Source organism: Lepisosteus oculatus, chromosome 2, assembly GCF_040954835.1.
Source record: "Lepisosteus oculatus isolate fLepOcu1 chromosome 2, fLepOcu1.hap2, whole genome shotgun sequence".
Lineage (NCBI taxonomy): Eukaryota > Metazoa > Chordata > Actinopteri > Semionotiformes > Lepisosteidae > Lepisosteus > Lepisosteus oculatus.
This window is the reverse complement of record NC_090697.1, coordinates 66,598,925-66,624,498: the sequence shown is the minus strand read 5'-3', so window position 1 is coordinate 66,624,498 and position 25,574 is coordinate 66,598,925. Positions and strand designations below refer to the sequence as shown.

General features: G+C 37.7%; 2 protein-coding genes across 5 annotated transcripts; both read right to left on the bottom strand.

Annotated features, from left to right (window-relative positions):
• Positions 1–961: 961 nt before the first annotated feature.
• Positions 962–24,570, bottom strand: cfap126 (cilia and flagella associated protein 126). Of its 4 annotated transcripts, none has more exons than XM_015342708.2 (6): positions 24,462–24,562; positions 5,318–5,398; positions 4,716–4,778; positions 3,339–3,416; positions 2,635–2,814; positions 962–1,287 (listed from the first exon to the last, which is right to left on the bottom strand). In XM_015342708.2, exons 2-6 carry the CDS (start codon positions 5,342–5,344, stop codon positions 1,111–1,113), a joined length of 525 nt encoding a protein of 174 aa, XP_015198194.2. In that variant the 5' UTR covers positions 5,345–5,398; positions 24,462–24,562; the 3' UTR covers positions 962–1,110. The 4 variants fall into 4 exon arrangements, 3 of the variants coding, with proteins under 3 accessions (XP_015198194.2, XP_015198183.2, XP_015198175.2); XM_015342697.2 differs by lacking the exon at positions 24,462–24,562 and adding an exon at positions 8,808–9,231; XR_001477980.2 differs by lacking the exons at positions 962–1,287; positions 2,635–2,814; positions 5,318–5,398; positions 24,462–24,562 and adding an exon at positions 5,104–5,174 and having other exon boundaries at positions 3,391–3,416.
• Positions 10,622–20,136, bottom strand: LOC102687402 (sterile alpha motif domain-containing protein 9-like). Its single transcript, XM_069181223.1, has 2 exons — positions 20,000–20,136; positions 10,622–17,622 (listed from the first exon to the last, which is right to left on the bottom strand). Exon 2 carries the CDS (start codon positions 17,600–17,602, stop codon positions 12,485–12,487), a length of 5,118 nt encoding a protein of 1,705 aa, XP_069037324.1. The 5' UTR covers positions 17,603–17,622; positions 20,000–20,136; the 3' UTR covers positions 10,622–12,484.
• Positions 24,571–25,574: the final 1,004 nt, after the last annotated feature.

Below are 25,574 nucleotides of genomic sequence, written 5' to 3'. Positions count from 1 at the left end.
AGAAGTCTATGCTTGTTTTGGTTCAGCTACAAATGAGGAAGGATACACAAATTAAAATGAACATGTAAAACATTTTTCTTCAAGGGGGATCTGTATTTTTTTTTTAAAGTCTTAAATGCGTTAAAAGAAGTTGCAACAGTCCTTCTAGAAAATATAACAAACATAATGGAATCACATGCTAAATTTGTGTATGTACTCACAACTGTGGCCACTAACTGGCATTGGTAGTTTTTTCATCCTCTGCTGAATTACTAGTTGTGTGGTTTTTCCATTTTTCACTTTTACTGTATGGATTATGGATCAGAATTTTATTTTAATTTTATTTCAGCTTTTCAGGGAGCTTTCCCCTTTTGGCATTAATTACTACTGAAAGCCATTTTGCTGTGGAATCTGAAACACTTCCTACTCAAAACTGAGTTCAGCTCAGGAGAATTTTGCACTTACAGTAGGTGAGCAGATTACTCAACATTGGTCATTATACATCCATATATCCATAATCCATATAATACATGCTCTCTATCTTCACTTTGAGTTACAGTAGATTATTTCATTCATTGGGAACAGCAGCTAAACTGAATAAGAGACACTAGATCAGGAATGCAAGCAATCAGTGCTTTCAAAAGTGTTACAAGGAAAAATTGATCATTTGAACTGGCATATATGGTTCCTGTAAGCAGTTTATACCATGTGAATCCTTGGAATTGCTGTAATAATTATGTAAATTATGGATGTCCATCTAAAACAATATAAACAGTGAATGAAAATACAATTATTGACCTTTGAAAGACATCAGCATACAGTAATACTACATGCAGAGAAACTAGGTTTTGCTAAGCTAAAAAATATGTACAGTATATTGTTATTGTTTTTAGTAGCTCACCTTTACAATTTTCTTCCTTGAGCAAACTATAGAATTTGGTTTACCTCACTTTCATATTATAAAACATGAGCACAACAGACCTTGAGTAGAAGTACACTTTTACTTAACCTTTTTAAGTTTTTGTGAATTTTGAACTCCAAAATATCACAAAATGCAGCAGACGTGGTTGATTACTTTATGATGCACAAGTGATTACTTGATGAAGTCTTAGAAGTCCCCCCACCCCTTGCTCAGTTTGCTTCAGATGTGGGCTTCTCTGCAGTTGGTGGCAGAAGTGAAGCCTCCTGTTGAGGAGAGTCCGTCTTCTCCTGGGTTGCAGGTCGGGATGTGGCAGGTGCTCCTTCGAGACTCGGAGGTCTCGGCGAGGCTTCAGGCTGCTGTATTTCTTCTTGGTTAATTGGAGTTTGCTAAACGGAGATAACACCCAGTAACTTACAATTAATAAAGCTGGATTGGGTCTTCGGACATTGGTCATAATCAGCTGTAAAGCTATTTTAAATTCAATTTTTCTGTGTTGAAGTTTACATAAATAATTAAAAATTATTTTCTCTGCAAAGCATTTGAACTGTCTGCAGTTGGGCTCACTTTAAAAGGTGCAATTTTTCTGGCTCATCAGCTGCATATGAGCTACAGTACATATTTTCTGTAGAATTATTGACTTTTCACAAAGTGGAATTTTCAGATGGTTCTGATTTCAGTATTGTTAAAAACTTGTTTATGCTCATAACTCCTAGAAGTTGCTTGTTCTTAAAACAACAATGAATCAACTGGGAATTGATTCAAAGCAAGTCATTGAGAGTAGCATAAAAACCAGTGGACACGGTGGCTCATCTGGTTCAGTAGTTAACTATCTCTGGTTTATATTATACTTCATTCTACTTATTACTTGAAAAGAATGTATTCTGAAAAGGCTTTGTGGATCAGAAAAAGACTTGTACTTGAAATTATATTTTGAGGCAATACTGGATCCAATATTCCTTTGTTGTGTTTTTAATACCTCTCGGAATTTACTGCTGCAGGCTGCTTTACAGTGGACATGCCTTGCCTGAAAGTGTCTTTCTAGAAGCTACTTTGGGTAGAATTGTTAGCAAGGCAAATATAAATATAATGATATAACACAAGCAGAAAAACAGAGTAAAACAAGTTCAGTGCATCAAGAAAATGGCTGGGAACTATTGTTTCAACTAGTTGTTTCCTAACTCCATTTGTTCCAACCATCAAAGTTTTATTTGAAATTAACACCACTTTATAATGTGTTTAAACAAAGTCAGAATTGGCTTGTAGTTAAGAAACTCATTCAGCACTGCAGAAAATGTACTTTGACACAATCAGCTATGGATAGGATTCCCAAAGCACTCACGCACTGTTGGCTGAAGTGAGTGAACCAGGCTATCCTCAACTTCCCTTGCCTACACATCATCCATTTAGTGCTGCAATAGTGCAGGTTTCTGAGTTAACCATACAAGATCTTTATCCCCTTCATGCCCATACAAGAGTGAAAACACTCAAGTCAAGTTAATCAGCAGCTGAAAAACTAGTGATTCTAACGGGGGAAGGATGAAGTGTACAAAAGAAAGTTCTGAGACCTGAATTTGATTGTGGGGTTTCTTTACACACCATGAGTTTTCAAACGCTTGGATTCTCGATGACTCCCCAAACCAGGTTCAGAAAACGTTGCCTTAAATGCTTGTGAAATCCAAGCAATTGTTTATTGTAGCTCTGTGTATTGGTGCAGAGGGATTAAATGCTCTTACCGGGTCTTTGTTCATTTTTTCTTTCTCGGCTCGGCTGTTGATGCTGAAAGAATTCCTTTCTACCCAGGTTCTAAGTTTTGCAACACCCTCTTCTGACCTGGCAGTGTAATTGATGTAACCTGGAGAGATGCGGCGAGGCAAATCCCAAGTTCCCACATATGAGCCCCATGCTGTCTGCTTCTGTACAGAAAAAATATCAGAGGCTTTCACAAATATAACTCCAGCATCTTTATCAGATTTGTATCATAGAGATCAGCATTTAAACAATGAGTGGAAATGCTTTCACCAAAGAAGTATAGGAGCAGAACTGTGAGACTCTGAAATATAACTCTTCCCAATACTCATAACTTACATTTTAATACCTGTCAATACATTTTTAATACCAATCACTAGAAACATAAGTCATAAATCAGAGATGTTTGCACTAGAAGAATAATGATAATTTAACTGTGATTTGCCATAATGTATATTCATTGTTACTGTATTTATAGCTTTTAGTTGGTGTAAAAATGTAATACATCATAGCTTCTTCCCAGAACACAATGAACAAAAAAGATAGTATGTACTAGATAAGATATTCAAAGAAATGTTTTCTTTGCTTGATTTTATTCTCAAACTGGGAAAGGGGTCAAAGAAAACCAAAAACAGTCCAATACTTTTATTTGAACAAAGGCCAGGTTGGAAGTGAAGGAAGAAGACCCGACCTTGGATTTTAATCCGGGCAGGAGGTGACCGCGGTCATTGACGATGAATTGAGTGTGTCCATCCAATCTAGAGGGCCTCTGCAGAAGCCATAACACAGAGGGAAATAGAGCGCACACATTTGTTACAGTACCTATCTTGACTTTACCTCTCCGTCTTAAAAGAGGTGATTTAGTCCCTATTTTCAGTCACTCACTTTTTGTCACAGGTACAATGGACAATGACAATGGAGGTATTGATCTTTGTGATCTGATTTCTATTGTGACCTGCTCTGGTTATGCCTACGTTACAATGTAGAATGTTAAATTTTACTACTATGTAGGTGTACTTTTCCACAATGCTTGTGATTCACATTTTAGATCAACTTATATTTTTTACAGTTTGGGGTTTGTTCAAGGCTAAATAATAACATTAACATAAATATTTTGTGTGTTCGGGGTTATTAATGATTCTTTAAACAGTTTAAACAGAATATTTCAGGGTTAAGTCAGGTTGGATTTGAAATTGGTACTATCAATGTAAACTGAAACACAGATATTGAAATGTATAATACTAACTTAACCTGCAATATAGGTTCAAACAGGAATATAGGACTAAAGTGGCATTGACATCCTTCTAAAGAGAGATGTAAAAAAGTTGCAAAACCTGTATTTAAGGATGTTAAATTTGATAGGAAAGCTAACTGTTCCGTTAGCCTGGGGCCTATTGACATACTGTATATAATATTGCTGGGAAGGGTTTGCAAAAGACAAAATTTTGGAATTGACTTTTAATGTAACTTACAGAAACTGCCATAAAGAGGGTAGAATCCTGATTGCACCAACAGTATAGGTTCAGAAATTGAAGATGACTAATGTAACATTTTTAGGATTGCATAAATGATGTTAAAATGATGTACAGTATAAAAGCCTTGTGCTGAATAACATGTTTTCTTGTTAAAAATAAAAAAAACCTTGAGATACGCAGCCCTAAAATTGATTGCAACTGACTTAAAACAATCACTTGCTTAAGACCTGAGAGCGATATACAGTTTGTGTTTAAGACCCTGTATACCTCAATAAAGTTGTCCAAGAGCTCCAGTGCTAGAAGTTTAGTACACAAAATCATGGAATCATCATAGCTCCAAAAGCTTGGTAGAATAGTACATCATGCAGAGCAAAAGTACAAAATAACCAGGGAGATTCACCATTGTAAAATTTCTTAAGGAGTGAACAGACATGAAAACCTAAAAGCAATTTAGGTTTATTACGATATAGCCGATATTGGCCTATTTTGGGTAGAACAGCCTGCAGTAAAATCTTAAAACCATAAAGGCTCAATGTAGCTACAAAAGAAACATGTGGCTAAACAATACATTACGACACACTATAATCTCATACCTCTTTGAACTGTTTTGGTATGGTCCAACTCTGAAGCTTTTGGGATTTGAAAGCGTCTTCGTACTAGAAAATCAAAGATAGTGCATGTCGTCATTTTAAAACTAGTAAATCTGCCACTGCCAGTATATATTTTCTTCACTACTGAAAGAAACTTTGTTTTTTTTCTTTCTCTCTTTCATTATTCCATTACTAACCTCATATTGTTACTATCAATGGTAATATATGATTTTCAAGTTTAAAAAAATGTTAAACCTCAAACTTTAAAAGAATAAGCTCCTACTCCTATAGATCTATCCTTTCGTTTAATAATGTCTGAAGACTGTCTCTATTGCTGTAAATGTTACAAGAAATTACATCTTATCACTTTACAATGTGTTGAGAAGGTTACTTATTAATAACTTCGTTGATTACTCTTCAGTATGCATTTCATAGTGTAACTTTACTATTAAAAAAGACGCGCCTCCCCTTCGAGTTCCCCTTTTTTTCTGGAAACGTAACAATGCGTTTGGCTGTCAAGGTTACACCAAATGTGACGGCAACAGACAGGGTAATTAAATCATGAATTAAAGCTTGCATAAAATATAGATTCTGAGTATTCTTACCTGGTTAGCTGTGAAGCTCGACGCCATCTTTATGCCTCCGTTTTTGTTTACAAGCGTTTCTTGGCAACCGCTTTTCACAGCCTGTGTAGCGTAAGTACAGTACATGGATATTGAATTTTGTATTCCATTTTTTTTAAATGCCAATATCCAGGTTAAAAAACTCAAAAATATTAAAATAAAAAAAATCATTTGCACAAGTATGTATTTTTATGTATTTTAAACTGCTTTAGAGCATGAAATTGACATTTTCTCTGTACAGTGTATAAAATATAATAAATCATGTCAAGCTAAATGTGGTTGGTTGTATGCTGCAACTCGGGAAACTACACTGGATTCCACAAATACTTACACTACTAGGGACAGAATGAGGTTTAAAGTAGTCTTTTTGAGATTTTAACTTTAAGAAGCTTAAATATTTAAAATAAACTCTCTGATTTTGGTAAGTGAAGACTTAACTTTCATCTGTCTTCTTAATAGCAAATAAAAATATTTTGTATGTAACAAACCATGCATATTTGTTTTGCTCTCTTACTTAATGTATGGAGGTGCCATGCTGCCACCAAGGTAAGAAAAATGTTTGCCAATTAGCCAGAACTTTGCACATACAGTACAGCACCCATATTGGAAGCTATTGATTGCAAACTGACAATACTTTGCATTTCTGCACAAAAAAAACAACTTTTCTGCATAAAAAGTATACAAAAGTAGTCAAAATTCAAATTGAGGATTTAATTTTAAAAATATACATAACATTTATCCATTTGAAAACATATTATATGTTTCATTCAGGTTTTGGGATTTCACAATTAACCTGTTGGCATATTCATAATCGGCTTCAGTGAGAAGCAAAACAATGTCTACAGCACTGAAGTAATGTAATCTATGCTTCTACGGTTACAGTTGTTTCTCAAGGTTAAATACAAACATAAATCAAATAAGGGCACTGTGAGGCATGCTACTGTGTACTGTATACAGTAGTGATAAGATAGCTCCTGTCTAATGTTTAAAGTCAGTCCCTCTTGAATTTTTGTTTCTTGCATTTCCCACAGCAAAGACATCTGCAAAAAGCTATCATGGTGCCCAGGATGGCAAACAGAAAAGTCAGCGAGACCACAGCCACATCCAGGCAATGGTAAGAATACCAAGGCATCTTATAGGACTCTGTGCGCAGGTGTCCTGCCCCCTTGTTCCTCATGATGTATTCAATCCAGAAGAACGCTTGATCTAAAGGCTTCATGGGCTGGTCCCGATGAAGGCTGGACATCCTCTGCATGTTCAGCTGGTAGGAAGGGTCCTCCAAGACTTCCTGAAGAGCCTGAAGCATGTCAGCAGTCTCCAGGGTTGTGACTTCCAAAACCTTTGCCACCCCTCTGGCCTCCAGACGAACCATGTTATCAAACTGGTCAAAAATCAGAGGGATGCCAACTATTGGCACCCCATGGTAGATGGCCTCATATATACCATTGGTGCCCCCATGAGCTACAAAGACTCTGGTTTTAGGGTGCCCTAAGAGGTCATTCTGCGGCATCCATTTGACCAGTAAGGTGTTATTACCAAGGGTAGAAGGTCTCTCCCCCAGGTGTCTCCAGATGACTTTCTGAGGAAGCTGGGCGAAGGCAGAAGCTATTTTCTCAGTCAGCTCAGCTGAAAGGCCATTGACCAGTGTTCCCAGTGACATTATAATCACTCCATGTTCTCCTGAGTTCTCAACAAAATCATTCAGATCTGGGGGCAGGGGTTTAGAGGGCTGGCATTGGAAGCCTCCCATGTAAATGACATTGGGCATGGTGGGACGCGGGAACTCAAAGACAAAGTCCACTCTCATTAGCCATAGGTCTGCCCCCTGGATGAGTGAGTAGATGTTAACATCTTGGCCAAAGTAGCGATCACATACAACCTGGTAATGAGGCCGGGTCACGAAATGATCAATGTAGAGGCCTATGCCATAGTGGAGAATGTTCTTGGCTCTTTGGATGATGCCCATTTTATCTGACATTCGGGAGCCAATTGTAGGAACATAGGACAGAGGGGATGGGGCAATTGCAAAGTGACCGTCCCCATTTGTGATCCAGCGGACATTAAGGACCAAAGGCAACCGTAGAAAGTAACTCACAAGGACTCCTCCACCAAAACCAGGATCAGTCAAGACTAGGTCAAACTGAGCTTGCTCGAGTCGCTTCATAAGGTGTTTGTCTTCAAACATGGTGAGGACCATTTGTGCGGTCATCCTGTGTGCATCGTTGAGCAAAGAAATGATTTCTCTTTGCAGGGCAATGAAAGCAAGAGGAGAACCTTCTCCTCGGCGAATCTCAATGTTCCTCCGTAGAAACGAAGACATGTAGTCGTGACTTTCCAAGTTCAAGACTTCATTTAGTGGGACAGTGATGGAAGTGTAGTGGGGTGCCTTCTCTGAAATGTACCAGCTTGTGGAGGACCGTATCACAGTCAGGTTATGGCCACGTTCATATAGGCCCAAGAGGAGGATATTCATGTTAACCCAATGGCTGCCATCCACAGGGAACACCAGAATCCTACCACTTAAACAGCCTGGCACAAACAGAGTGAGAAGGGTGAAGGTGACAGCTGGAGATAGCAGCATTGTAGTCTAAAATAAATAAGACGGGGATATTTTTAACTCTTCATTTGTTAAAGATTATCAAAGCAGCTGATTAATATGGTAGTATAAAGAGGAATTTAAAAACGCAAATGAGATTAAAACAAAAAAATGGTGTGGCCCTTCCAGACAGGAGCTAACTGCCATTCTATTCAAATGATATTATTCAGTTATTACATATCACTGAACTGTCACGGAAGAAAAACACTCAAATGTTTTTTACGAAAACATAAGTCTGACCTAAGCCGTATGTGGGGCATAGCACAGATTTGTTTTACCCAAGTACCCAATTTTATAAACTACCTATTCAATTAATGCTCTGTTTTTCTTCCAATATACTTCAAAACCAAGTCATTAAAAACAATTGGAAAACATAGAGGTCTGTGGACTTTGAGATTTGAACTGACTGTCATAGTTAACAATTAAAAGTTTTTCATTGCATGTTGGTGAAGTATTATGCTTTCAAATCTGTGTAAAATCAATTTCAGCTGCAACCATTCACATTCTATTTAAATGGGTTTTGTTCTTGAAATACATAAAATAAAAAAAACACTTAAAAAACACTAAAATGTAACTGGTCTGAATGTAATTGTTGTATTTTTGTTTTGTTCTGTAAGAATACTGTACATGGCTTTCAGGCTTTACTGAATGTTTAACTAAATCAGTCTAACATTGCATACAAAATCACAAAAAATGTTTTCCATATAATTGTGACATTATTATGATTAACATAGCATTGATATTTAATTATTGTTACAATAAAATACCAAAATACCAAAATACAATACAAATACCAAAACCATACTTTTTTCTACTTATAATCAATTTAAAAAGTTTAAAAAGCAGTTTGAAAAAATAACGGAAACAGCACTGTACCTGGTTTCGGTAGTTCCTTGGTGCAAAAGGGACTTATTCTTGAGAAACACAGTCATCACAGAACACCCTGCTCCAATTTGAGGAATATTTTCTAATCTAAATCAAGCAGTTGACAAAGAGTGGAGCACTTTAAGCTGAGCACAGTAAATGTTGTAAATGAACTTTCACCCTTTTTTCTACCACTTCCTTTATTCTGCAGCAGCAAAGAGGATTAGCTGTACCAAGAGCTCTCTGTTCTGAAATTCCCCAAAGCCCTGGCTCATACTGTTTAAGGTCTCCAGGCAGAATTTGTGGAATCCTCACATTTCAAATATGTATGTTCAATTGTTGGAAAGAAATTCCTCAGAAGAAAAACATTATCATTATACCTGTACATGTGTCTGTCTGCATCAACTGTGTAATACCCAAAATGATGGAAGTCTTGTAAAATAATATTCAGGTTAATATGCTACTACACCCCCAGGACCATTTTCCCTCTTTCTGCCGTGCAGGAACTTTAAAACGAGGTTATCCAAATCTGTGCAGTGACTGAACATTTGCAATTATTGATCTCTTTTTGGTGAGAACAAACATGCACACTTTCAACAGCCATCTTTAACATTTCAACAATGTTTATGTACGCTGGGGTCATTTATTTAAGGTTTATTTATTTATGGTCTTGCAATGGTTAGGACAGCTGCCTCGCAGTACTGGGACCCTGGGTTCAGTTCCTGGTGCGTGTAACGATCAGTTCTTTATGGACCCTATGCGAATGACACAATCCAGAATTGTGAGGAAACATTAGGAAAAAGATCATGCAGGAATATGGGGATAAAAACAGGGGGGCGTGTCCAAAGTGTGCTGGTGCACGGGGGAGGTGTGGCCAAGGCAAACAATCCAAAAGTAATCCAGAGGGTAATCCAAAAACAAAGAATAAGTCCATAGCCAGGTGATTGAACAGAGATTAAAACCTTAACGGGACGAGGCGCTTCCAGGTCCCCTACTCACACGATACGGAAATCAGATGCAGAGCCCGGATGAACGTCAGCGCCTGGCTTTTAAGGTGGACTGGGAACAGGGGTCAGGTGCACTTAATCAAGTCTGAAGTGAAAGGGCTGGAGCACCCTTAAGGAGGAGGGACTATAGTCGTGAGAGTGCGCTGTCTGTGAGGAGTTTGAAAGTTCTCCCTGTGTTCATCTGGGTTTTCTCTGGGTGTGCCAGTGTCCTCCTACAGTCCAAAACACATACTGGTTTGGAATTGGCTCCCGGAAAAATTAGCTCTGGGGGTTTGTTCCTTGTGATGGACTGGCGTCCCATCCAGGGTGTACCCTGCCTTGCACCTGTTGCAGGTTCTGGCTTCCCTGCGACCCTGAAGTGGATGAAGTGGTTAGAAAATGGATTGATGTGCAGTTGCAGAAATTGACAGAGCGCGAGGGGGAAGTGTTAGAAACAGGTAATTCCAGATTGAAGAGAATAGCTAAGTGGTCAGAGAGGCCTTGTTCAAGGGAAGAGAAGTGAGAAATGAAAGAGTCATTTGTTGAGTCATGTTGATATGTTAGAGTTACAGTATCCTCTGTTATTAGTTCTAGAGATCTCAATGTTAAACTCAGGTGTAATATATGCCAGATTGATTACATTTTCTGTAGTCTGTAATAATTAACTTAAGATGCTGACATCATGCAATACACACACTCTCTGAAGCTCACATTTTTGTCTACTTCCATATATAAGGAAAATGGCATTTTAACTAAGGATAATTCTGTTTGCCCAACAGCAAACCACTATATACTTTAAGTGTCCTTTTATCCAAAAAAGAAGTATACATACAGTACCGGTTATTCATATGATTATTTTTAATTACACAAAATGAAAATATTGCATAGATAGTACAATAGCAAAGACAAAAGGATACGTGTTAAGAATAATACATTGCTAGAACCAGATTTGACAGATATTTGCTGTAGAACAACCTTTGCTGTAGTTTTACTTGTACTTCCAAAAAAAAAATCAGAAAAAAACATTGATGTACAGTAAGAAAAACTTTCCACTTATTTTTCTGTTATCCAAACTGACAAATCTTTGCTTTGCAGGTCTAGACATTGACAGTTGCACTCAGAAAACTAAAAGCATATCTTACTCTGGAGCAAAAAGTGAACTTAACCACTCTTTACATTCCACCAGTGTATAAACAGGCATAAAACAGAAGTAATAGATTAATAGCAAAGTGTACACAGAGTGTCTGTCACTTCAAGTAGTGTATAAATTCAGAAGTAACAGACAAACTCAAATTTAGAAGCAAAAGCAGCAGAATAGTTTTTGATTGGATGATAGTGATATTTGATGATTGGCCACAGTGAGCCCCACATGCACCAATGTAGAATACCAAGTTTTAGGCATCAACAAATGGATGTTCTTAACTAAACTTCAGGAGGGATAGCGAGAGACAAGTTAAACTCACCCAGCTGTTTTAGATCCAAATCATTACAGACTTTTGCTATATATAACTCTTGCACACATCTCTCACTTTTTCACATTCATCCCACCTCCACCCCAAATTGCAAATTCTTTGCAGCTGCTCCTTGCTAAACTCCTCTTTCTGAATGAAGGACAAGCCTCCTTATCCTATGGCCATTGATAACCAAGCAGGTTAATCCCAAACATTCGTAAAACAAAGAAAAATTTCAACAATTAACAATTATAGAGTTTAGGATAAGAGTTTTGATTCTGGTCCTTGCCTGAGACTTGCATGTTCTTTAGATGTGGTTATTACAGTTTTTTTTTTTAATCCAATAGAGTTCAGTAAAACAGTTAAAATACAGAACAACTGCAGCAATTGCAATAGAAATTATTTCAGATCATGAACCTCAGCAATTTTTCGCTGGTCTCTTTTTATAATATGTATTTTACAATGAGGACATACTTCATTAGTATTAACAATCAAAGTTTCAGAATTAACACAAAGTAACAGAACAAGAAACAGTTAATTTACAGTAGCTAGCATTAATATGCATTTAAAGTCTTCATCAGGCTAAAGATAATTTTATTCAAGATTGTTAAGTAACATTTACATGTAATGAGTTTCAGACACCTGAGATTGCATAGATATTTGCATATGGTAACCTTAACCCTTTCCATTATGTTAAATAGTTGGTTTACATTTTTCATATTTGCTTTTAGACATTTTGGACTAACCAAAGCACAATTGTAGTCTAATCTACCCATTATAATCCCAAATACATATAGTATTCCTTAAATGGGCTTCAGCAACCTCGCATCAAAAGGCAATGGCTGGAAACTATTAAACCATTTCTGCAGCCGTGAAGATAAATGTGTAAACCTTCTTCCAAGTGCAATCCAGCTGTGAGACATTATCACACTAATAATGTGTTAGAATTATTAGAATAGACTAAGATGGATTCCTTCTTTATCCTATATTTGTGATGTGCAGACCTGTCTGACCACAGGAATGTCAGTAAGCCAATGGTACGGAGAAGGAACTGTTTCAAGGAGAAACAGTTGTTTTTTTTTTGTTTGTTTTTATGCATCATGCATTTTTGGTGTAGCAAAAATGTTTGCCCGACCTCATATGTGAAATATGAATTAGAACCATTTTTTTCTTTCATCAGGATAATGTTGTGCATGTTTTTAAAACATGTTCCCTCGTTGTTTTCAAAACGGAGGAAAATGACACAATTAGTTTATGAGTCATTGATGTATTCTATGTTGTAAGCCACTGGTCCCTCCATGGAGAAACCAAGGTAAAAAGAAACCTCTTCAATGCTGTATCCGCTCCTTACACCACCAAGATAAACTGGACGAACTGGAATTTTTAGATTTCCATCATAATGGACATAAACATCACCGTTCTCGGTTGTGCCTTTTACACGAAGCAAAAGGTTTTGCACTGTTTTCTCCTTCCATATGGCTCCACTTTGCCAGAGACTGTTTTTGGAATTCTTTTCAGGCCCTAAACTGTTATCAAGCTTTGCCTTGTGCACTATTCTTCTCAGTTGGGTGGATTTGCCGAGGTAGAAGTGTGCTATGGCAGATTTTGTACGACAAACATGGGCAAAGCGACGATGAAAGGATCTCCTAATCGATGTCACGTAGGTACAAATGTTTTTAAATGCATTTTCCGGCAAAACATTACTCCCAGGCCACAGAAGTAACATGGCCAAGTAATAGAGTTCTGTACAATTCGAATGGGTTCCTCCTTCCTGCAAGGCTTCGTTGAGAAGGGCTGTCAGCGTTGTGTAATCCATGAGTGAGGCTGACTTCCGATTAATACAGTACAGAACAATGTTGGCCAAGATAATGTTTGTTGTATCTTTCAAACTTTTCTTCGTTGAATTTTTATAAATGAACGACCAGCTATTTAGGATTTTTTGCATGTCAAACCCTTTCTTCTCGTTTAGACATTGGAGCAGTCCAGAAAAGGTATCTGCTCTTTCTTCTTCTAAAAACCTCCTTTGGTCCTCAATGTTTTGTTGTAAACTGAGTTTTGGTTGGTTGACCCTTTCTGATTGCCTTTCGGTTTCAGAGCTGCAAAAAAGTTTGATGTACTTTTTGAAGTGGTCTGAAACCTTTCTTTTGTTTCTGTCTTCTGTCGTTTGTTTCTCTATAGACCTTGGTTTCAGATAGGTGAAGTAGTTCTCAAAGAAAACAAATGTCTCTTTGACTTGAGGCTTTAACGTGACAAGAAACTTCTCGTGATTCTGCAGTACTGAAATGAATTGAGAGTTCACCTCACTATCGTCTTCATGAAGACTGCTGATTGGCATCTTGTTTTTGAGAAAATTCATCATTTTTATGCGGTTCAGTTCATCAGATTTGAAGAAGGGGACCTCCCTGACAACATCAAAGATTATCATAGCTACATCCATTTCACCAATATGCCCAGAAGTATTGTAAGTGCTATGCTTTTTCTTGCGATATTCAGGGGTATCAGTGGAATCATCACTCTTTGCCAATTCTTGTGAATCCTTAAAAGCTTTTGTGGCCTTCTGTGCTAACTGCAAGTATTTTTCCAAGTCCTCTGGTGTGAGGATTTTACATTTAGCCTCGGCACATTCAATTTCATGTTTCAGTTTACTTTTAAAGACCTGTCCTAAAGTGTCTGCAATGTAGGAATTATATTTTTTGTGTTTTGCATCCTGTGCCCATTTTAGCGCAGACTCAAAGTCCTTCTCTCTCAGGTAGAAATGTCTCGCCAGTGCTTGAGGAATAGTTGCATTCTTGTCAAACCTCTTTGTGGCTTCAACCAAGACATCTTTGATCTGGGTAGCACCTTCTTCCTGCTGCATCTGTTCGATCAAAGGAGAAAAAAGCGTGTCTTTGTCATCTCCATATTCTCTGCGCTGCCTTGTGATCAACATACTCTGGATGTTTTGAATAAGGATATCTTTGCCCATGCCAGATTTATACAACATATCACAATGAAGTAAATTTGTTGTCATTTCACTTAATTTTAGATTGTGTTTTTTTGTCAACACTTGGAGGCAGTGGTTAGCAATCATTTGATGAAGAAATCGAACGCCCTGATAAGTGCCGTATTCTTCAACATTAAAGCGAATCAGGAGCGTAGAGTAAGGATTCATTTTCTCTTCCAGTGTTTCTCTTCCCCACAGGGCATTTTTGATCCCTACAAATTCTTCACAGAGGGAGACTGACATAGAGGAGCCATTCACGTAAGAATTCAACAAAGCTAAAAAGGAAACTAATTGTGCTTCCTTAGTGGACACATTCAAGTCTTTTAGAGTGTTATGGACCACATTTTTAATGTAAGTTTCATTGAAATTGCTTTTCATGATCATAAAAGCATAGAACGTTTCTGGTTTTTCATGATGGACTCTAAGTTCATTCAGTTTGGCTTCAAAGAAACCTTGTTCTTTCTGAGAGAGTTTGTTAGTGATGTACACACTATCGATCAGACTGTTTTTGGAACTTTCAGCTGGGAATTGAGACCTCATGCAATTCAGAATTACAACCATCAAAGTTTCTTGTTTTTGCTTCACGGGTGCTGCATTAAGAATGCAACGATGCAAGTCTCTAATACTTTCCATTTCTTCCCAGTTATCTACTAAAAGAAGAACAGGGGTATAGGTTGACTGCTCTCCTTTTCCGCAAGTCAGTAAGTGTATCACTTGCACAGCTATTTCTGTATTCTGAGTTGTATTATTTTTTAAGACAGCACATCTAAATTTTTTCCTCAGGTTCCACAAAACATGCATTGCCAGTGTGGTTCCTCCACAGCCTGGATGATGAAACAAATTTAGTATTACACATGGAGTTGCAAACCCTCCATCAGGTGTGATCAGATTGTATAGCTCCTCGTATTTGTCCCTTTTAATAAATGGCAGAGATCCAGGAGTTTCAGAAAAGTAGAAGTTCCACCAGGTGACTTTCCCCCCTCTATAGAAATCTTCCTCCTTTATGTTTTTAAAATCATCAAAACAAGCATTTTTCTCAATTTCGGTGTTTTCGCATTCATTTTCACACACAATGTCAAGGGCCGTCATAAGGTCTTCATCCTTTTTTACCAGAAGTACAGAGCTGGAACCAGAAGATGGCAAAAATCGACTAGAAGACTGTGTATGTGGTTGTTTTAATTTCAAAATTGTGCCATTGATCTCATTTAGGTTCAAATCATAAATGCACTTGCTAGTAATATCCATTTTGCATCGGTTGTCAACTAAATCTTTCCAGTATGAGAAAATCGATGCATTTTTGCAAATGCAGAGCATGTTATCTGCCCCTTCGAGCTTCTGGTAGAATGTACAGAATGTCTCTAGGACTGGGTCTGATATCTCAGTAACATCTGAATGTAGCAGAAACATGACAAGGCTCTTTCCTGTTGGCAAGACATCAGGATTGCAAAGAAAATGAATCACATCTTTGACTTCCCCTGCACGTTTCTTCAGCCACTCGCTGGGAGTAAACGGCTGATCTGCTTCACTGTCACCGTTTGTTCTTCCATTACAAAATACCCAACTGGTTTGCCTGAACAAGTTCAGCTTTCCAATGATAACTGATACAGCCTCACCGGTGTTGTAATTCCTGGGGTAGTGGAGGTTTGCTATCCGGTCCTTGCGGAAGAAGTTGCAGACTCCATTTAGTGCCGACTCCGGATCAAATTCTAACACTGCAAACAACTTCATCTCTCTTAAGAACTGCAGGAATTCCAATTCGCTCGGGTGGCATTTGTTTGTAACAACGACATATGTGCTGTAAAGTGAGTTTTCGAGGGTGTCTTTTCCAAAGCCAATCAATTGTTTTAGCCTCTGGCCTTGATTGTTTTGTCCTGGCTCCTTGGGGCCTTCCAACTCGCTAGCTTCTCTTCTTGACACCAGGGATTTCATGTTTTCCTTGATTTCACTCAGCTGACTCAGCACTTCTCGAATATTTTTATTTGCAAGAATATTTTTGCTGCTTGCACCATCCCGCACAAAAAGAAAGTCCTCTTTATGTTTTTTCCCTTGTTTGTCACACGTAATCATTGTGATGTTGAACACCTCCCCCTGAGTTAAAGAAAAGCTAGGAACCACATCAACCTCTATAACATATCTGTTTGACATTGTGGTATCAAGGCTCAAAACCTGAACAAACCGTGGCTGTCTAATACAGTTTTTGGCAATGTTAGTGTGCTCTGTGAAGTAATCTTTCAAACTCTTATTAAAATGATCCACAAATTTATTGGGTGATGGCACTGAAATTCCAATGACTTCGCCATGGGTAAAGTGAGGCTCATCTCCGACACCAAAATGAATGGTCCCATTTGTGCGAGAGTTCATACAGGCTGCTGCAAACCGGAAAACCTCATTGCTGAACTTCTTCAGGACTTCAGCTTCACTTGCATGCTCTGTGTTTCCTAACAGCTTGTACTCGTGGACTGGCTCAATGAGATTGCTAGGACCCTTCTCGGCAGGAAGGATGTCATGTTGAGAGTATGTGTAGGGTTCGTGACTTTTGTCAAAGGGGTAAGGTAAACGCCTGCGCTTTGCGGGTTTTAATGTTGTTGGTGACTCTTGTTTCCCACATGTTTCAATTTGATTGTGAGCAATGACTCCCTTCAGTGTGTTCTCAGCTTTTCCTGGCTGAACATTGCTTGAATGTTTTGGCTCCTCATCGTCCACTTTTGTATCTCTCCTAACTTCCGTGGTGTTGGCCTGTGTCTCCTCACTTCTGAATTTGGATGTTGGAAGGGCAGCTTTGGGTATATCTTGGATTATCTTAAAAGATTTTTCTGTCTCTAGTTGGTTGTCATCGGCTGTTTGTGACCGAGCTTTCTCTTCAAGTTCAGGTTCTTTAAAAATGGTACTTTCTGGGTATGTTTTTTCTCTGCTGGGTAATAATTCTGTTTTTATGTCTGTGCCTAAAGAGATATCCACGTTTTTCAAACACATTGCATCTGCTGGACTCTTATCAGATTCAGAAGCAAGTGATATGTTTGTTTTAACCACTTTCTCTTCATTAGAGATAGAACATTGTTGAAACATGTGTGGTGATGCAGTCTGCATACTTGTTTGAATTGTTTTGGAAGCATCTTGATCTTCCTCTGTTTGGAATTTCAATATTCTTCCTGGTGACTCTTTGAGTTGTCTCACATTTTTTACAATTTTAACAGCTGGACCATACTTAATGCCCAATTTCGTCAAATCTTCTATTTCAAAAAACACCAGATCTGATCCTGAGACATCTTCATGGTATAGCTGATCAGCATATACTTTGGAAACTCCGAGGCTGCTGATCAGCCACTTATAAACATGATCTTTGGTCCAGTCTTCAATCTTTTCAGGCAAGTCAGCTGAAAGGCTCATTTCATCTCAGCTGGGAGATCCTGTGTTAAGAAAACCATTTCTTTTATCTTTAATGACAAATCTCTTTAAGAAAAATGTATCTTTATCTACATGCCAGCCTAAAACGTGACCTGCAATTAATGCCAATCAGCCACTAGAGGAGACCAGATCCTTGTGATAAAGATACACTGGGTGATAATTTGTTAATTGATTTTATTTTTAGTGAATGGTGTTTGCGCACATTCTGAAAAATGAAAAATCTTTGAAAAATCTCAAATAAAGCTTTATGATACACCAACCTAATTCATAATCTTTTCCCAATGACAGCCCAGATGATTGAGGTTCAAGCTATGTGTTGTATTTTAAGTGTAATAAAAGCTACTGGACTTGACTGTGTTGGTGGTTCTGTGTGTCCATAACATTGGGAAAACTCTACCTCAGAGTGGGTCATTTGCAGACTGCATTTATAAATGCAGATTCTTTACTCATCATTTTATAAGCAGTTTAATACACCCTCTTCCATCTGCTTAAGAATATTTTATATTTTTATATTAGCATAGAAATTGATGATAGTTAATGAGAAGCGACCTCAGTTCTGAATTCAAAATCATAGTAACATTCATGTCAAAACCACCAATGGACTGCAATCCATCTGTGACGCAATTTCATTGAGGATTTTCTTCATCACATTAACTCAGAGCAACATTTTTTTTTCTTCATACACCGTAGACAGATCAATTAATTTCAAATTTTGTTGGAAATTATTTCAATATTTAGGAAAAATGTACACTGAGAACAATATTTGTTTTTCTTTTTTTTTAAATGCTCAAGAAATAACTGTTTATGACCTTCTTTTACATGTTTCCATAGGCCAGAATTTAGCAATACCCTTGGTGGTGTCCTGATTTTTCACCATTGCGGTCTGCTGACCTTTTATAGGTATTTGTCTAAAATGCAAATGCGTTTGATGAACAGCTAATTATATTAAGCAGCCTGTAGCAATTTGTATTCAGGTGTGTAAGTTCTGTTAATTTTTAATTGCACTAATTCTCAATACTGAATAATTACATTAATTTCTGAAAGCATCAGATGTAAACTGTTGATAGAATCGAAGGTAGAATAAAGCTTTATTATATACCAACCCAATTCACATTCTTTTTCCATTGACAACCTAAATCATTGTTGTAGAGGTCAGGCTTTGTGCAGGCTCTTGTATTTTTAAAGTCTCCATGGGCCTTCAACTGCTTAAACCTAAACTGTGGTAAGTTTTTGTAAAACCAAGAGTTAAAGGTTCTAGAGTTAAAGGAAATTGCTCGATTCCCATTAATTCTTCTATGACTCACCATGATTTTTCCATACCCATTACTCATTTATCTAATTTGTAAAGGGTATAATGTCGTTCATCACTCCTACACACTCCGCCACCACCTTAGATGATCTCTGTCCCACAGAAGATAGGGATTTTACCTCCCATGAATTAACATACTACTGTTTCAAGGCTTTGGAGTATTCATTTTCATGCTCCTAATTGTGTGGGGGTACTTAGTCCTGGAATTTCTTCTGCTCCCGTCAAAAAATGGTTACACGGATGCAGCTAACAGATAAGGTAACCTTTAGCATTCCAGCACATGGGCTGTCCCTCACAGAGCCAGTGTTCTGGCTTCTCTAGATGAGTCAGGTGATTAACACAACAGATAACCGCCATTGGTTATCCTGAAACTATCCAGCAGTCTTTATTACCCCCTGGTAATGATCATGGTCATAACGTTTGTTCTTCTTGTGTTGATTCTAAACAGATCTTTTTAAATTTCAATTTAATTTGATCAATTTGGAATAAAATGTCAAACACTGAGTACCTGGCATTTTCATGAAATCACATGACAAGAGTTCTGTATCTTATTATAGCAAGGAATAGTAACACTCAAAGAACATAATTGTTCCCTATTTAAAACATAAATAAGATGATCTGCTAAATGAGTTATTAAAATAAAAGTGAGACAATTGCTTTTTCATTATCATTGTGTGTATTTTGTGTCCTCGCAGAGCATTTAGAATAATGGAGATCTTTAAATAAGACAGCCTTTATTTTCCCTTCTATCTACAAAACTGTAAGGGACTCATTTTTAAAAAAGACATAGAAACATTTGATGAATCTGTCTGAATTTATTAATATATGTCTGAAAACTGTCTGAATTTATTCCCACCACCCACTTTTGAATTAATGCTATATTAATACAGTGTTACTGAAGAATTGTTAATCCATTATCAATGATATATTTAATGTAAATAAGAACATCCATTAACTTTTAAAAAATTAGAAATAATAGGAAATCAAATCTTATTTTTCCCCTAAAATATTTTTTTTTCACTGTAACAGTGACACAGTAAACAGTGTAAGCATCCAGTAGTATATCTTACCTTATTAAAGAAAAGCAATTCTCTCAGGTTAATGATAATTTGAGCAACTTCATCAGGAATAAGAATCAAATAATAATAATGAAATGTAATAATGAAACTGCTCTAGATCTAGATTTTACTTCTTCTTCTTTCCATCTCTTTGCATGACAAGTTATTACTTGAATAACTTGTACAGGTATCTTACAAAACCAAAAATGAAGGTGTGGTGTAATTGGCTTTTTAAATGGGAGTGGTTTGTGCCTTAAATATATTTAACAATGAAAACAAGTTCAAAAGCTCAAATATACTTTCTGCACTCTGTGTGGGATTCTGCACACCCTTATCACCTAATATAATATAATGAATAATAAAATGTAATTTGGACAGCTCAAATGCAAAGTTTTGCAGGGTACATACTGTATTTATGTGTGTGCCCCGAACCCTTTATATAAATTCTGCACAGATGTTTGTAAAGTGGCTCACTGGAGGAATGGTACTGTACGTGCTGATCACAGCCACAGCTCTTCATTAGGACTGTTCCATGAAATCATTCAAAAAAAATAAAATCATTATACGAAACAAGTATAACGATGTTGTGCTGTAAACTACAGTGCCTTAATGAAATTCTGTGTTAGAACAATAATTCTATTGTCTTGAATCAAAACTGAAACGGCTTATGGGAGTGAGTGATACTGGAATGTAGCACGTCAAGATTTCCAAAGGCAGAAGCCAAAGGTAGATGGGTAATCCTGTCCAGCCTGTTTTGTTTTTTTTTCACATAAAACTTCTGGATTCTTTGATTCGCACTGCTATTACCAGAAGCAACAGAAATGTTACTAAATGTTTTGTCATGTTTCAAAATGATATCAACACGGGTCATTTTTAACTATATTGAATGGACACCTAACTCCAAAAAGGTTTTTCATTTATTACTCTGCCCACCCCTCCAAAACCATCCACATTTTTATTTTTCTTATCTTTGTGTTTCATATTAAGAATGTGTGTGGAGCGTGGACTGTGTGCTTGTGTGTGTGGGTGTGGGGCAAATAATCACATTTTTCCTTCATTGGACAATCTAGTAGTACTGTCTGTATACAACTAATGAATTTAATATATGAAATGAGGAAACTGGCTACAATCAGGCTGAAATAGTGAGGTGCTAAATTAAAAGTAAGGTTTATATTTCTTTATATACTGTAGTTCAATAAAATAAAAGGCCAAGGTTTTCAAAGGCAGGATTCAACAGCAGGTAAACCTTGTGAGCCTTGATTAAACCGGAAAGCATCCTGTGACTCATGTATTATTGCAGTTTGATAAGGAATTAGTTTGTGTACAGTCCGTGCCCCGCAATCAACTGGCCTCCTGTCCAGGGTGTATCCTGCCTTGTGCCTGTGGCTTGTTGTGATAGGCTCTGGCTCTCCCACGACACTGAATTGGATGAAGCACTAGAAAATGGATGGCTGCACAGAGTGTGTCCTCATCCAAAATATGGGTCAAGGCAATGAAAACATTCACTTTATGTTTGTCATGAACTCTCATCTAATTTTTTAATATGTTAAAAGAAAAACATAGTAAATATTATTACCCACTTATTTAAGCACTGTAACATCATGATCCACTTCATCATGAGGCTATATCAGTGTATATAGTCTGGTGCAATTATGTAGCAAGACCATACCTTGGCCCAGCAACCCAGGGCACTTGAAACAAATGGTCTCCCATGACCACTCCAGCATGCATTAGTAATAATAATAATAATAATCATCATCATAATAATAATAATAATTGCTTACACTTATATAGCACTTTTCTGGACACTCCACTCAAAGCACTTTACAGGTAATGGGGACTCCCCTCCACCACCAATGTGCAGCCCCCACCTGGATGATGCGACGGCAGCCATAGTGTGCCACCAATGCTCACCACACATCAGCTCTCAGTGGGGATTATTAGGAGGCCATGATTGGTAAGGGTCAATGGGAAATTTGGCCAGGACACCAAGGTTACACCCCTACTCTTTTTGAGAAACACCCTGGGATTTTTAATGACCACAGAGAGTCAGGACCTCAGTTTCATCAGAAGGACAGCACCTTTTTACAGTATAGTGTCCCCGTTACTATACTGGGGCACTAGGACCACATAGACCACAGGGTGAGTGCCCCCTCCTGGCCCCACTAACACCTCTTCCAGCAGCAACCTTAGTTTTTCCCAGGAGGTCTCCCATCCAGGTACTGACCAGGCTCACACCTGCTTAGCTTCAGTGGGCTGCCAGCTGTGAGTTGCAGGGTGATATGGTTGCTGGCATAGTAGCCTCAGTATGTGACCATACATGCACAAGGTCAGCCATCTTTAAAGGGGAACTACAGTCCCAATTTCTTGGACTGGTTATTAAATCTCGGTAACAAAATCATAATGTAGCAAGACAATACCCTGGCACAGCAACAAGGACATGCTGGATAGGTCAATTAACAAAAAGTGTCCCTATGTGTCTCTGTACTCCAATGGACCACCATCGGATCCTGTGTACAATCCTTGTGCTCTATGCACATGGGACAGGTTCATGACATTGTGACTCTTACCAGGAATATGTAGCATAGGGAAAAGTGCTTTTAAAAGTCCTTCCATTACAGACAGAAGTGGCTTGCAAATGAATTACTTTTTTAAAATTAATAACAAGTTGCAGGAAATTGCTTTTAAGAGGTAATTTATTACTTTACATATTAAGTATATACACTGCATAAATCACTGGGAACACTATAAGCAGTAAAGTGCTTATACAGAACACTATATGTTAGTTAACTTTAAAAATTAATTCCTTATACAAGTAAATCTAACGGATTTCTGTTCTTACAAAAGTAACTTTCCCTAACAATGGGAAAAATGGATGTTTCATCTTTCATCTTCGGGTGTATAATTTATTATAATCTGCTAAAATTGACACTTGCTAGGTTGAATGAGTCTGAGACTGCATTAATTGATAGTTGTGTTTATATTAAACTTTTAACCTCAAAGGATCACACTGCTTTACATATAAAGGAGATCTACTTTATCTACCACTAAAAATAAACACATCCTCTTCTATAGCGTACAGCAGGCCTTATCTAGCAGGAACATCAGTGCACATCAAATTAGGTGAAGAAATTGAATTAAGGGGGATTGTTTGGAAGGTCAGACTATCTTAGACGAGAGTGAAATTTCAAGCAGTGCTTTGGGATTGATTTACTGACCAAATACTCAGGACCTTGACTTCATCCAAAGGACTGCACCTCATACAGCACAATGTGTCTAGTTACACTGTGGTCTGGAAATTCTGGAACAGAGGGAAGTCTGCCACCTACTGGTAGACAAACACCACTTACAGCAACCTGTTTTCCTTTGGAGATCTGACTACAAACTGGTGGCAATGCAGCTGTTAAGAAGATTATTTATACTTTAGGTCAGTGATGTCACAGAACCATTGTGAGGTGCCACATCATATCACCCATGTGCCCAGCAGTCTGACACAGTTGCTGTCTGTGACATCACCCCCTTGTCATGTTACAAGCTTATAAAATGCGCCTTCATTTCGAACTGGCCGCAGAGAATTGTGTACAAGAAGGACGCCGCCAGAAAAACCTTAAAAAGGACATTAAACTCTGACCCCCTGCTGAACCAGAAGTTACTAAGTAAAATTCTTGTTACTCTTATTTTAATTATCATTTATGCATCTTGGATGTACATTTGTAATTGTCAATGAATTACATGGAGCTTTACACTGAAGAGTGGTTTAGTGTAATGCTGGATTTTACAATTTAAATGATGGAAATCTTGCGCGTTAGCAGTGCAGTAGGATGATGATGATGATTAGTGACAATAAGAATAAAACAAGGGCAAGTTATATGCTCTTCTACAGTGATTTTTTTTTTTCAGTTTTTGCACAGCTGACTGACACGCAGAATAAGTTCGATTAACCCAGTCCTGTGGAGTCTTGATGCTTTTAGGAGGATCTTTAAATAAGCAACAGTTAAAAAAAGTAATAAAACACTCGTTTTGACCAGTTGAGTAACCAGATGGATCATTAAAGTGATGTGGCAAGGTTATCACTACTTGTGGGTTTATCACTTCCATTAGTGGTATGAGCCTAGTTATAAAAGTTGCCGTGTCAAACGTTCTTGTTAAGATGCAAAATACTCTACTGCTATTACAGCAGTCTACCTCTAGAGGGTACACTTACCTCACTATGTGCTTCTCTTTCAACATCAGTTGTTAATTTGCCTTAAAAAGCTATTTACTTAATAATTCTAAGATAAAGTTAAATATCACTTTTTGTTATCAATAGTATTTATTTAGCCATATATAATAAAATGAACCAAATTGCACCAAATAATATAGTGAACTCTCTAAAATGGGATACTGCCTTGTCAACTCCTTATTGCCCAGTTAACACAATGAAATTCCAATAGTATTCCTGCAGAAGAGAATAGCAAAACCAAAGACAATTTACCCTGTCTGGAGATTTCTCTGGATGTTTTGTAGGTGTTCTGGGCCGTCCTCCCACATAAAACCACTCCTGGTCAGTCTCTTCCTGGGGGCAGAGTCCTGAATACTGACATTAGCGGAGGTGAGAGAGGCCGGCAGATGCCTGGGTGTTGCCCCGGAGATGTTTGTGACTACCTGGATGATGTTCTTTGTTGCTCTTGGGGAGATTTGGTAGGATAATGGGTCCTGGGTCTAGTTGCTGAGGTCTTGATTATTATCCCTTTGTAGCCTGTCTTGCAGTGCATCCCCAGATGTTTAGACATAGTTTTCCAATCATCTCCAGACTGATGAGCATCAACTTATTTTTTTCTGAGGTCCTCTGAAATCTCTTTTGATGTGTTTTCTCTAACCTGTATGGTAAATATCTAATTCACAAAGTATCTCACTTTTAACAGAGGACTGGGCTGCCCAAACCCAAACTCAAACTCAAACAGTCTTTGTTTACTTGTTTAATTGTAATAAGAAAACAAAGGTTCACTTACTATTTCACGTACAGTATACTGACCGAATCTTAATAACTAATTTTCTCCTACTGTACTCCTTAGACCTTTGCATCTCAAAAAACATTGAATGAGTAAATATTGACCCTTATGACTATTTAAGAAAAGAACCATTTCAATTCACCGAGGGCATCGTGCTAAGAAAGTGTGATTCCCATAATTACTGCGGGAGTTCACAAATGTTTACTCGGTAGTGTACACGACAGGTCTCATTTTCGGAAGGAGCAATAAATGCCATAAAAGCTTTTCATTTTATTTTTATTCTTTGTTAATACTGCACAGAGCACCAGACCTTATGTCTTCCACCCACCACTATCAGAACAGTCCTATTGTTGTCTTTATTATTCAATGCGGGCCGGCTCCTAATGCACTGTGCAAAGAGATGGAATGCACTTGCACTGATGATGTCACCTTCCATTTTCGCCAGACTCGCTCCTGATAATGTAATGCTCCCCATTACCAGCTCTCCGAGGAATTACAGTGATATCCCTCTAATCGAATACGAGAAAGCACTCAGTTCTTTCCTAATTGTCATAAATGTCTGAGGGCAGAGCGCCGCCCAATATGATGTAATCTTT